We start from the raw sequence: 14,406 nt of genomic DNA on the forward strand, positions 1-14,406 counted from the left end.
TTGTTTTTTTTCTTGGTTTTGGGCTCTAATCAGTTAATATATATATATATATATATATATATATATATAATATTTGTAACTTTTGGAGGGAAAACCACAAAATATAATGAAGATTGCATGTTAAAAATCAATGGCGGCTCTGAGATATATTTGCAGAAAACTCATGAAACCCTAATACGAAAAAGATAAAAATATTACAAAATTGCCACTCATTAAAAAGAAAAAATTCAAATAAATTTATGTAGATTTAGTGTACATGTAAACATCATGTTCATGGGGTTGCGTGATGTGTACATATGAGGCTATACGACATTGGTTGTGTACACAATCTGAGGTGTACATGTAAGTGAATCAAAAGAATAGTAGTTGTATGTGAAATATAAACAACACATCAAGGTTTGTGGTGTACATATAACTTTTAAAGCCATTACTAAGATTTAACAAAATGCACAAAAGGAATGAACATATAACTTTTAAAGTCATTTGACGTGTACACTAAACTACGTACACAAGTGTTTTACTATCTACATGTACAATGATTCACATGTACACAAATTAACTTGTACAATAATACATGAACGCCATATAATTTCACTATCCTCGTATACATAAACATGAAACATGTAGGTTTTCCAAATTAGAGCAAAAAATATGTACATCGATTTATTTATACATTGATCAAGTTATGATGGTGATTTTAATAGTTTTTAGTAGAGTTGTTCAGAAAAAAAAGACAAATCACATGTGTATGTGTACATGTAGACATTGCTCAAGTTATGATATAATGTAAAAATGAAAATTTGGAACTTCATTTAAATCATTTATACCGATCATCTATAATATAGTTGGTGTCCACATGGACACCCAAAATCATTGATATTCTTTTGGAGTTTTATGTTTGCTTCTATTATAGACAACATCAATGATATTTTGTGTACAAAGTAACATAGATAATTTATCAGTGTGAACATATAAAATATGGGATCAAATCAAAATTGTTTATTTTCCAATCAGAAACATCTGGGGCATAAACAAAATGAAACAAAACGGTATGGACCAATGTTCCAAAATCAGAATATTTGCTTGGTCTGGATTGCACAATTAAAAGTTTCGGAAAATATTTATGAACATAATAGAATTTTGAGACAAATTTGAGAATAAACAAGAGTTGGAAGACCAGATGTGCAAATAATCAAAACTTGACCATTGTTGCTCCAGTGAAGCTTTCTCTTCGATTTGCGACTAAAGTGCCGACGATTCCAATGTCCACAACTCTGGTCCCGAGCATGACGACCACGGCGAGGAGGAGAAGATTTGACCTTGACGTGGATAGCGGTAGAGCTATGTCGGAATGGAGCTTAGGGTTTGAGGTCGCCGACAATAGAATTTTCGTTGGCAAGGTTGTTCGTTGGAGAAGAAACCACAAGGTTTTTCACCACTCCAAAAATGATCTGGATTCTTTTTTTGTTCTATTTTCATGAACGATTGTTTATCATAAAAGAAATTCTTGTTTGAAATCATGGGAGGAATTGTCTATATTTTGTTATTAAAGATCAGTTCTTTTTACCGTAATAATCTCGTTCTGTAAATTTTAATGTCTTTTTGATCTCTAAAAAAATATATATTTAATTTTGAGAAAAAAGAAAACAAAGAAAGAGAGGAAGTGAGACCTAGCAGTTACAACTTGTTTTGGTTTGAACCACTAAACGTAACCAAAAAAAAAGTTAGAAAAAGTGTTATGGTAATTGAAAATGACTTATTGTGTTATAAGAAACTTAAAACTGCCTCTCAGTGTAATTCTTTCTAGAATCAATCACTTAGAATATTGCGAATAAAATAGGTCGTCGAAAATATTAGAGGGTATTTTTGTCAATTTGGAAAGGGACCATTCATTGAATGTGATTAAAAATTAGAGACAAAGAAGATTTGGGAAATCGGGAGAGAGGGAGAGATGAGTAATGGTTTGGTCGCATTTCATTTTGTGTCTCCGAGACTTCAATCCGACGTGTGACGCTGTCGTTTGGAATCACGTAGGACCCTTCGCTCTTTTATTCTCTTCGTCCACCTTCGATCACTTTTTACCATTATGCCTCTTCATCATTTACTATAAGCTAACTACAAAACCATACGTAAACTCACTAAATTACCACAAGGTCCACGACAAAACCCATGAAAAACTACATACTCCCTCCGTTTCTGTTTCTGAATAAGTGTCATTATAAAAAAAAAATTCGTTACAAAATAAGTGTTTTTTTCGATTTTTAATGCAAAATTTATTAGTTTTATTCAGTAATTTATTTTTTTTTTGGTTGAAATATGGTTAGGTGTATTGGTAATTGTATTTTAATATAGAAAATGTACAAAATTAATTGTTTCCTTAATCCGTGTGTACAGACCCAAAACGACACTTAATATGAAACAGATGGAGTAAATGGTTTTGGTATATATCTATAAAGTAAATATCATGGTAATGTTTGGTAATATCGCACGTAACTAATAACAATTAGTCAATTGTTTTTTTTTCATTTTCTTAACATTAAACACACTCAACAAAAAAAAACATTAAACACCAAAAAAAACTTCGCAAAATTTGTAGTTGACATATTATTGTAGTTTACGTGATAAAATAACCTAAAATGTGATACTAATGACATGATTATTGGAGGGTTCTTGAGATGTGGTTCTTAGCGGAATATGAGAATCCTCTTAACTTTTAACTAAAAAAATGTAAGAACCGGTTCTTAAATAAGAGTTTTAAGAGATGGTTCTTAATTTTTTTAGTTAAAAATTAAGAAACGAGTTCTAATATTCCGCTAAAAACCTCACCCTAAGAACTTCCCAATAATCATGCTCTAAATTTCTTTTTTTGCATTTGCTGAAATTTGAACATGATAATCTACTTTTACGACACAAAACTTTATCAGTAGAGATAACAGCTCCGGGTATATATACTTTCTTTTACAATAGCTAACTACTGCTTGTGATACTTTACCCACATTTGATGTTGCTAACTCCATTGAGCCTATTGTTGTTGTTTTACAATAGCACCTTTCAAAAATGTAAACCATTTTCAAGAATTGATATCTATCGTAATAATAATGTAATAAATTGCCCCAATATAAATTGATAACAAAACAGCTTAAAATTTAATATTAATTGTTTAAGATTAAGAGATTAGATGTAAAACTATATTATGAGAGCCATTAATCGTAAAAAGAGCCCAAGGAAATGTTCCAAAAACAAAATGAATCAAGAACAACATCATACAAAAACACAGATAGAAAATCTAATTATATAATGTATATATAAGTACCTCATCATCGTGAATCTTATATATCACATTAGATCTTCGAAACCGACGGGTAGTACAGGACTATACTATATGTTATTCTATTCGAGAAAAACTAAAAGAGAGGAAGCTATCATTTTAAAGTATATTACCATTCCTATTATAAAATTATACATTGGAGCAAAACCAACTTTATAACAGAGAGGTAACTTGTTGTGTCAATAGTGAATATAATTATGCCGACAATAACGTCACGACTTTGTTATTTTAAAGATAGCATATATTTGGACGAAATCGATCATCTGATCTATACAAACAGGAAGGTTGACAACGGGATTGGAGGAACTTACAGCACACTGTCAGCTTCACGGACCCCTTGACATTGATTTACTATTATTTATCCATTATTTACATAAAATAGTTTGATTACTAAACTGTATTTTACAAGTTATTTTGTTGCCGGTCCTTGATTTCTTTCTCATATCCTATGTACATATATCATACATGGATATTGTTGTCTCACCGATCCGTGTATATGCAGGGCATGGTCCTTACGCAACTAATTATCAGGTTGGTGTTCGAATTTATATACATACGTATATACTTAGTTCTTTTACTTTGTAAGAGACCATTGACTTGTCTGGGGTATTTCATATGGTTATCAAATACTAAGAGTTCTACAATTTCTTCTTTTCTGGTGGTCTGAGTTGTCAATGTTTAATTAATACGATTGATATGTCTATTATTTAGCCAAGGGGCATATGCTTTGTTTAGTATTCAATTATATGTGTAGAACACTAGAACTCCTTTAAGACTTGAAAATATAACTAATGTATTTCAATATACTATAAATAAGCGCACCTACTCCACAAAAATGGAATAACAGAATATAGCAAGTAATTCATAATCATTTGCTGTATTTTTTTATAAATTCATGACTACAAAAGAACTTGTATTATATTTCGATAGATAGATTATATAACGAAAAGAAGAAATAGTTGCGTTAGTGAAGATCAATAACCACAACTTTCAATCCCCACAACACGAAGGAAAAGCACTCAGGGGGACAATGGACCAAATATATATGATTTATTGTGTGCTCATCACATGTTAGATCTCTTCTTAATTGATCTTCTTTACAACATGTATGGTGTCTACACAATTACACACACGAACACGGCCATTTATTTCATTCACTACACCTACATTTACTAGAGAGTGTTATTCTATGGAGATAATTGTAGTTAAATATTTGGATGGATATTGAACTTGCATGTAACGTGTTGAACATAGTAGAAAACATCATCGGTAGTTCGAGACGCCTTGTCCAAATTAATTCAAAACCAGAGGCTTACGGATTTTTTGTCCCCCTCTCATAACCACCAGACGAGTCCACATATTTGCCCACACAAATCTATTCACGTAACTCAACCTAACTAACTATCGGTGGATTTTGTTTTTTTAATATTAGAATCTCAGAAGGGGTTGCATGTATACGAACGTGCAAACGCAGAGGGGGTGTATCTTCGGCTGTCATGTCAGCATGACATAAGCTGACCTCATCATCACCGCTTTAGCCGTCCCGTGACTGGCCTGAACGGACCCGCCTACGCAGTTGAAAACTTTCTCGGACTCTCTCAAGCGGAAACCATATAAAATGACAATAGTGCCCTTTAAATGTATACACTACAAAAAGGGAAAATGAACATTTAAATCATCAACTATTTAAAATCAGCAAGTTTAATACCGAACTATTACTTGCATGATTTTATTCCCGGCGACGATAAAAACGATTTCCGGTGATAAAATAGCAAATCCGACCCAATTACGAAAACAAATATCACCGAAAATTGCTTTTCACATCACCGGAAATCTTTTCCACTCAAAGTTAAAATTTGAATTTGGGGATTTTCGAATTTTTCAAATTCAGTGGCGAGGATAATTGATATAAAACTAACGAGATTCATTTACGATTTAACCGTTGACTTTTTAGTTACTAATTTGTCAAGTCAACTATTAGTTGAAGAATAAAATGCAAGTGATACTTCAGTATTAAACTTGCTGATTTTAAATAGTTGAAGATTTAAATGATCATTTTCCGCTAAAAAAAGATGTTTAACCCCAATTACAAGCAAGTTGAGAATGGGTTAATGTTTGTACTTTGTAGTAAAAATTAAAACAATTAGCACGCCCAGGTTATTTCTTTTAAGTGTATGATTACGCTATAATTTCTTACAACAAATTAAAAAGGAGTTGTTGTTTCTAATAAAGTAGTCCTTTTGCGTATACAATTATTTATAGTAAAAAGAAAATAGTTATGTTTGAAGAGTTTACACTTTACAGCTGAAAGATACAAAGTTACAAACAAGAGGAGGTAGAAACTGACCAAAAATAATAATAATTGAGAGACAAAAAAAATATAGTAAGAATATTAGAAAATTGAAAATAACATCAAAAAGAAGGAAGGAGATTGAGTATGGTTTACGCCAAAAAATTAATAATAAAGAAAAGGAGCTGTTTGTATCGTCTTCTACCTTATAAAAACATACACCATTCTTGTTTCCCTCTTCCTACACCGCACTCTCTCTTCTTCCTAGCTCGTTCTTGATTTTTTTATCTCCTCTGTTTAGGATCCATGGATAATGTTAAGCTCGTGAAGAATGGTGTTATGAGATTACCACCTGGATTCAGGTTTCATCCCACTGATGAGGAGCTTGTAGTTCAGTATCTCAGGAGAAAAGTCCTTTCTTCTCCACTACCAGCTTCCATCATTCCTGACTTTGATGTTTGCAGAGCTGATCCTTGGGACTTACCTGGTTGGTTTTCTCATTCAAAGTTTTCTTTTCTTGGTCTCGAACCAGCGACCTTGGATCTTATCAAACTCTCTTTATGTGCAGGCAATTTGGAGAAAGAGAGGTACTTCTTCAGCACAAGGGAAGCCAAGTACCCAAATGGAAACCGGTCTAATAGAGCAACCGGTTCCGGTTATTGGAAAGCTACCGGTATTGATAAACGGGTTGTGACCTCTAGAGGAAATCAAATCGTTGGTTTGAAGAAAACACTTGTGTTCTACAAAGGCAAACCACCTCATGGCTCAAGAACCGATTGGATCATGCATGAATATCGTCTCTCTTCTTCTCCTCCGGTACAATTTTCTTCCAGTATCCCGGTTTAATATCCGGTTTTCTCCACCATTTATTTTCACCTAAATTTATTTTTCATTTTCTCTGCAGAGTTCTATGGGTCCTACTCAGAACTGGGTTCTTTGTCGTATCTTCCTGAAGAAGAGAGCCGGTAACAGCGATGAGGGAGATAACCGGAATCTTGGATATGATAATGAACATATTGAAATTACTACAACAAACAAAACCGAAGATAAAACCAAACCAATCTTCTTTGATTTCATGAGAAAAGAAAGGACTACGGACTTGAACCTTTTGCCGGGCTCTCCTACTTCCGACAACGCTTCAAGTGGACTCACGACGGAGATTTTCTCTTCTGATGAAGAGACCAGTAGTAGTTGCAATAGTTTTAGAATAAATCTTTAATTTAATTTCACATGTTTTTGACTATCTTAATAATTTTATATCAATACGACTCTCCTTCCTTTTTTCCCATTTTTTTACTTGAAAACGAATCTTTGTCCTTCTCTTTCGTTAACTAGTTGAGTTTTGTCTAAATGATTAACCACCCTATTCAAGAAAAATGTATTAAGTTTATTATTCCCTACCAAAACTTCAATTCTTCTCCCAACCGTCCACTTCTTGAAATAAATATATTTATAAGTCATTTTTTTTTATAAATTGTAAATATCATTACGATCGAGAGTGAACGTTGAGGTTACAAGATCTTGTTAAAGTCATTGTACAATTTTAGGTTATGCACTTTACTTGGATATATACTATCACAAAAGGAAAATGTAGTTTTGGAAAAGAAAGGGAAGAAGCAATCGCTTACTACAAGTTAATTGGTTCGTGTTTTTCTCTACATGACATGACAAGCCATGCTGAATATTTGAAGTATTCAAAACAAAAATTATAGTAGTCTAGTTCTGATTAGTAAAAAGTATGGTACAGTAGCTTTACCGTATCTTTTGTATCATTTTTTGAACCTATTCGTATGATTACATTATGCATGGAGGATTACAACTAAATAAGGTAATAATGGCACGGGGAGGCTGTCAAAGGGAGCTTTTGTGTGCAGAAAACGTAATAAAACTGTGATGAGTATTATCTCCTTTATTGTCTAAAAGGTCATAATTATTCGGTGGAAACTACAAATTACAAAATTTACTCTTTTCAAACTGAGATCCAAAACAAAAATAATAATAAAAATACTATTCGTTGTTTACAATGATGTGATCTGATTTCAAATAAGGTCCCCACTCATGAAAATAATTTAGTTTAGGTTGAATCTTTCCATAACTTGTAAGTAGCAAGTTAGTTTTAATTTGGGGACTCCTTTGTTTTTATAAATGGTACCTATTTTACATTTTCTTTTGTGCACTGCTACCCTTTTACTTAAAATCAATTCTTCCATATATATCACTATAATATTATTTGAGAAGTTAGTTTTCTACGTTTCGCAATCACGTTATTTTCACGGTGGTTGATTACAATGATACATTTAATGAATCAAATATATATAATTATCATTATTAAATATTTATTCTTTTTTATTTAGGTTTCCTTTTTCTTTACTTTTTCAAAAAATAAATATAATAAAGAAAATTTATAAATTTTAAAAATGAAAATATCTTTTATATATATAGTGTAATTCATAATAAGAAAAGTTTACAAAAATAATCTTGATATCAAAGTAAAGAAATAATCTTCCCTTTTAAAATTTATCAGTTATGTTTTTATGTAACTTTGTATCTATCATCATTTTATTTTTATAATTTTTTTTTTCCAAATTAACATATACTAAATTACTAAAAAATAAAAATATATTTACACATGAACATTCAAACTAATACAATGAATAGAAATAATTATACTTTAACTTGACAAAGTCAAACATTAAATTAAAATAATATATTTTATTTATAGTAATATTTTTATGCATATAAAAATATTAAACGGCTCAACATATTACAAATAAATATGAAATTTTCAAATAGTATTATAAATATATATATTAACCAACTATTACAATTAAGTATTTTGTATAACTTATATATATATGCATAAAGTTTCAAATGACTATCAGTGTTATATTTATTTATGTAACTTTGAATCGTCAACACTTTAGTTTACTTTTACTATTTGATTCTCAAAACAACATATATTGAATTATATATAATCTTACTAAAATATGTTTACAAATCTAATATAAAATCAAACTACATCGAATTAACAAAATTAATCAAAATTTTAATATGTACAACAAAAATATTATAGTTGAATCGGAAAAGTAAATGTTATCTAATATATCCAAATAATAACCAAACAGTCGAGATATTATATATTCAAAATTATACATCTAATTAAAAAAATAATGCTATTTAAAGCCATTCATATTGATTACAATATAAATAATAGAATAATTAAAACTAAAATATTAATAAATTATTATAATATAATTATTTTATAATATTTATATCCGTGCATGAGCATAGGAAAAACACCTAGTTATATATTAGACCATCTCCAATGACTTACTCTATTTTTTACTCGAAAATAGAGTAACTCTATAATAGAGTTTGAGTTTACTCCAATGATACTCTATTTTACAGTAGAAAATAGAGTGATGAACAAAAAAAAACAAGTTTCTCTATTTTTGGAGTAAACTTATTTTTTACTCTATTATGGAGTGAAAAATGTAGTACCAGTAGAGCATTTTTACTTTAAACTCTATTTTAAAGTGAAAAATATAGTGGGGTTATAAATGTCCGAAGAACGGTATGGCGATTAACTTAGTGCTATAAGTTGATGGAAGTTATAACTTATTTTATGAACAAAAAGTAGAAACAAGCATATAATTGTGAGCTTCAAAGAGTCACCATAAGAACCAAATTCCGTGAGGATAACATATTTGAGGAGGATCAAATCTCTCTACATATATTCCATTCCAATCTTCGAACCTACTCCAGTTGAAAAAAAAACATTCTATGTTAAGTTATACTGAGTTCTATTTCAACATCATATGTTACTGTTGTCTCCATCGAATTACTATGCCTTACGTAACTGAATTGAAAAGTTAGGTAATGGTCTGATGAGTGTTCGACCTAGCGAGACACAAAACCTACCAAGGAAGAATTACGCAATTAAATATTTGAATTAATGAAACAATTCCATCGATGTATGTAAGATAGTATATCATTAACTCGTAGTTTCATTTCCCCTATTGACAAATTTTCCACAAAAAATGATATTACAAGTTGATATACATAACAAAGATTCTGTTTTAGACTTCATACAAACATTTATTGATTTTAAGGAAAAAAACTATATGATAAAACGTCGGTAAATGCATTTTAATTTATGTTAAATAACTTAGTTGAAGTATATATATACAAGACCATGTTACCCCGATAGATATCCTATATTTTTTATTTTTTATTAATCCGAACATATTCGATATTAGTAGTGCTTGACATATGGTTGCGATTTCTTGTACTTGCAATAAATCCGAATCATCTTAGTGATTATCGATTCATGAGTCAAATTAATTAACACCTTTATTTTACATTCTTTTAATAATATTCTAAGGATTGTTTTCATGTTCCGTAAGCAACAAGGAAAGATAAAGAATATATCTCTAGACCCTAAGAGAAAACGTCCGTTTGGATTCGTCGTACGGCATTATTGCCAATAGATAGTTTGGATGGTGGATTTGTTCAATTTTTTTGTTCTGTTTTCCTCACAAGTTACTTCTTTGACTCCCATTATGCGTAGGGATATTATTTAAGATTTGGCCCGCATACATGTGGCGTATACATACTCAGATGATTTGAAACATATCTATCTAACTTTTTCAAAAAAAAAACATATCTATCTAACTTACTCTATACAACATATCTATCTAAAGGGTATTTATTTCCACCCACAAAAAAAATAAAGGCTAATAGTTTTTCCATTTTTGGTTATATTGGAATACCATAGAGAATAGAACGCTGTATTAATAAGTTTGTTAGCAAACACATACATAATAAACTACTTTTTATAGCTAACGTTGTATCATTTTCTATTGAATGGTCTTGAAAAGATAGTGATATTCTTTGGGATAAAAATAAGTACGAAACCATTATGACATAATTACCACACAAAAAGTTATATATATGAACAATCGCATCTCTTTCTTAATAACAGATATTTCTGCTTAGTGATTACTTGTCTAATTTTGAGTAGGACTTTCTCTAGTAGCTTCAAGTATTCCAGTCGAGTTACTGAAGTACCTCAAAACTTACATAACCTAGAGAAATATTACTAAAACATTATGACAAATTAGCATATAAAGAAAAAATTCTTAAAACATCATTAATTAAAATTTTAAAATATGATTTTATTTTATAATTGAATTTGAAATTAGTGGTTATGATTTAGGGTTTAATATTAAAGGAGTGGAAGAGAGATTGGGTTTTAGGAGTTATAATAATTTAGTGTTGTTATTGTCATATAAATACTATTTTAATAATTTTACCATTGATTACTATTTTGAATTTTTTTTTAAAATGCTAATTTTGAGATTTGTTCTAGGGAAATTCTCTCAAATAACTATTTTTAAGTTTTTATCACAAAATAACCATCAAGAAATAAAATGACCAAAATAATCATTTTTAATTTTAAAATTTTTAATTTTTTTAAATTTGAAACCATCTCCCCAAAACCACACCCCTTAACTCTAAATCCTAAGTCTAAATTAGTTAACTCTAGGGTAAAAATCTATTTACACCCTTTAATAAAACTTATTTTGGTCATTTTTTCGTTGAATGCTATTTTTGTGACAAAAAAAACTTAAAAATAGTTGTTTCAGGGAATTTCTCCTTGCGCTCTATGACTATTCACTAGAATGATGTTACATAGTTTTTTTTTTTAGACTTCAAAAAAAATAGCACCTTATAGTATTAGTTTTGATATTTGATATTTCAATATATTAAATTGATATATGTAATATGTGATATTTAAGTGGTAAGATGAGACTTGAGAGTGATATACAAATACAATAGTATTCCCATAACGAGATCTGACTTGCATCTCTACTTCAGTATTTCCTTTAGTTCGCAGTCACAGTGACGATCATGGTAGTGACATGTATAGTATATCCATTTATTCATATATACTAATATATCTAAATATATATAGTATATCCATTTATTCATATATACTAATATATCTATCTCACTACAAGAAAACACGCTGAATTCCGACGGAGGTTCCGACGGACTTCAATGTCGTCGGACGTTTGTGACGGATTATCGACCAATTTCCGACGAAAACCAAAAATTTGAAGTCGTCAGAATTCCGTCGGCCATTTCCGACGGAATTCCGACGAAACATGGGTCGTCGGAATTTTTCGACGACTTTTCGACGACATTCCGATAAAAAATGTAACCGTTGTAGTCGTCGGAAATTCGTCGGAAGTACGTACGTAGATCCGAATTCCATTTTAAATATTCGTGTCACAAGTTTTCCCGTTTGAAACACAATCCAATTCCGTTCTCTCATCTCTGCTTGCATCTAGTGACAAGAAGCAAAGTGCAAATCAAAGTTACCTTCCTTTTATGCAGTTTATAATAATTATCATTAAAACTAACAGCCAGTGTATACATAAAAAATATTAAAGAGAGGAGAAAATAAAGAAGAGAAGGTGGAAAGAGTCGTATAAGGCTGACTTGTGTTTTGTGAGATTCAACTTTGTATAAAATTCCAAGTGGGCTGCGACTTGCGGAGACGTGGGAGACCCACACACTTTCACCCATTACTCACACGCTTTTTCTTTTACTCATATTGCATTGTTATGTGTCACTTCCACCAACCACATTCATTAATATGTATATATATGTATATTCGCCTTAGATTTACTTTTTTTTTTGGATCAAATGTTAAATATTATTACCAAATTTCAAATTTGTGATAGAAATTACAAAAAAACTAGAAACGGAATGCATAAATCGAAACTAAACAACATGAGTGAAAAGCGACATTGCAACAAAGCCATAACAGAGTAACTAGCCTGATAACCAGCCAAGTAGCGAAGCTGGCTGAGACCAAGCGAACCGAAGGGTCAAAGAAGGAGGAGTCGGTTGCCGTGAGCTACCGAGAGATAGGCGCTTTCAAACCTAGCTACGGCTTCTACAACTTCCAACAATTCTAGCCGACACAAACGGAGCCGAAGAATCAAAGCACAGACCTACCAAGAAATCAGACAAACACAACCTTCGACGGCAAAAGAATGAACCTCCACGTGACCGATGCCGTCGTTCGGAAAGCAGGTCTAGAAATTGCCGTTTCCAAACCCGGCCCTTCGTGACTGTCTACACTCGGTTAATTTGTAAAATGGAAAATGGAAAACATCTCTACACTCGGAGTTGTAAAACTAATAACAAATGTCCATAATAACAAATCAAAGCTGCCCGCAAACATAAACTACAAATGCAAACGTAGAAAGTTAAGGGTACGCCAATGCGAATGTTTTCACAAAAAAAAAAGTAAAGGATATGCTAATGCAAACATTTTCACAAGAAACACCACGAAGGTGGAGAAAGTGCATCATCACTCATAAAAAAAGTAATATAAATCTCTTGAATCCAATCATTTCCATTTTTTCTCTCTCAACGACCACACCATAATTAAACTACATAAAACACACGAAGGAACCTAGTTGGGGAACTTAGTTGGGTAAGCAAACTCATATAAGAGCATCTCTAACAAGCTTCCTCATTTTTAATGGGGTCCACCCTTAAAATAAAGAGACGGAGAGGTGGTTCTCAAACAGTCATCCTCAATTTTTTTTTTTAAATTAACAGTTTAGACTTTAGTCCTTAAATATTTAATAATTAAATATGATCACTAAATTTTCAAAAATCAATAAAACATACTATTTGAAGCATATTAAAATAAGATATTTTTGAGAGAATATAATAATATTTAGTCAAATATAACTATAAATAATACAAATAAATGTTAATAAAATAATTTAAATCAAAATAATTTAAAGAAAACATAATGATAAATACTAAAATATGATATATAAAAAGTTATGCATGCTATTGTCAAACATATATAATTGTAGGGACTAGAGCAAAAAGTAAATAATATTTTAAGGAGGTGAATAGTGCATCTTCAAATTTGAGGGTGCACTTTCGCCCCTTTAAAATTTGAAGGGATGAAAAGCCGTTGGAGTTTAAAAACCTTAAAAAAACGAAGGGATAAAAAACCGTTGGAGATGTTTTAAACCAAAGAGAATCTCTTATAATTTATTTCATCATTTTTTCTTTATTTGGGTTTAAGAGCCAGAATCTCTTTATGGCTCTTGCCTGTTTCCATAAGACCTTTAGAAAGCATTTAAAGAATAGAATGAAGTCAGTCCCCAAAGCCATATTGCCTAGATACTAAGCAAAACTAGAGATGTGACTCTCGCCATATTCTTTTTTTTTTTGAATTATACACACTTTCCTCAAAGGCTTCCTAGGTCCAATGGACTAATCTGTGTCGCTGCGGCCCGAATGTTAAATTTCGCAGTGGCCGGGAATCGAATCCAGGTGGCGGTACTCACAGCTGTGAGTCCTTTACCACCAGAGCTCTCGCCATATTCATTTCTTGATGATAATACAAACCTAACCCTTATAATTAATCACTTAAGGTTTATAACTTTTTATCATCATCAACCACATCGTGATGTCTATTTTATCACCCTTCGGATACAATATTCTAAGAAAAAGAATCTCCGAAGTTAATCCAACCGGTTGAAACTATTATGGGAGGTAGAACGGGTCCTGACTTGGAGTAAAGAGTAGGGAACTAAATGATCCGGAAGTTTTCGGCTACATTAAAATATAGGTGAAGTACCCAAAAATTTGTGTTCGATATTTTGTGTCGAGGTTGCGTGCGAAGAAGCAAAACCCCTTGTAAGGGAGTGACTTGAGGATCAGCTTCAGCTTTCTGAGACATAAT

The 14,406-nt window shown here is 31.2% G+C and overlaps 1 protein-coding gene across 1 annotated transcript; it reads left to right on the forward strand.

Annotated features, from left to right (window-relative positions):
• Positions 1–5,755: 5,755 nt before the first annotated feature.
• Positions 5,756–6,906, forward strand: LOC106411442 (NAC domain-containing protein 83-like). The gene is made up of 3 exons (XM_013852205.3): positions 5,756–6,105; positions 6,187–6,434; positions 6,523–6,906. Exons 1-3 carry the CDS (start codon positions 5,925–5,927, stop codon positions 6,835–6,837), a joined length of 744 nt encoding a protein of 247 aa, XP_013707659.1. The 5' UTR covers positions 5,756–5,924; the 3' UTR covers positions 6,838–6,906.
• The last annotated feature ends 7,500 nt before the right edge of the window (positions 6,907–14,406 follow it).

Source organism: Brassica napus, chromosome C2 (genome assembly GCF_020379485.1).
Source record: "Brassica napus cultivar Da-Ae chromosome C2, Da-Ae, whole genome shotgun sequence".
NCBI lineage: Eukaryota > Viridiplantae > Streptophyta > Magnoliopsida > Brassicales > Brassicaceae > Brassica > Brassica napus.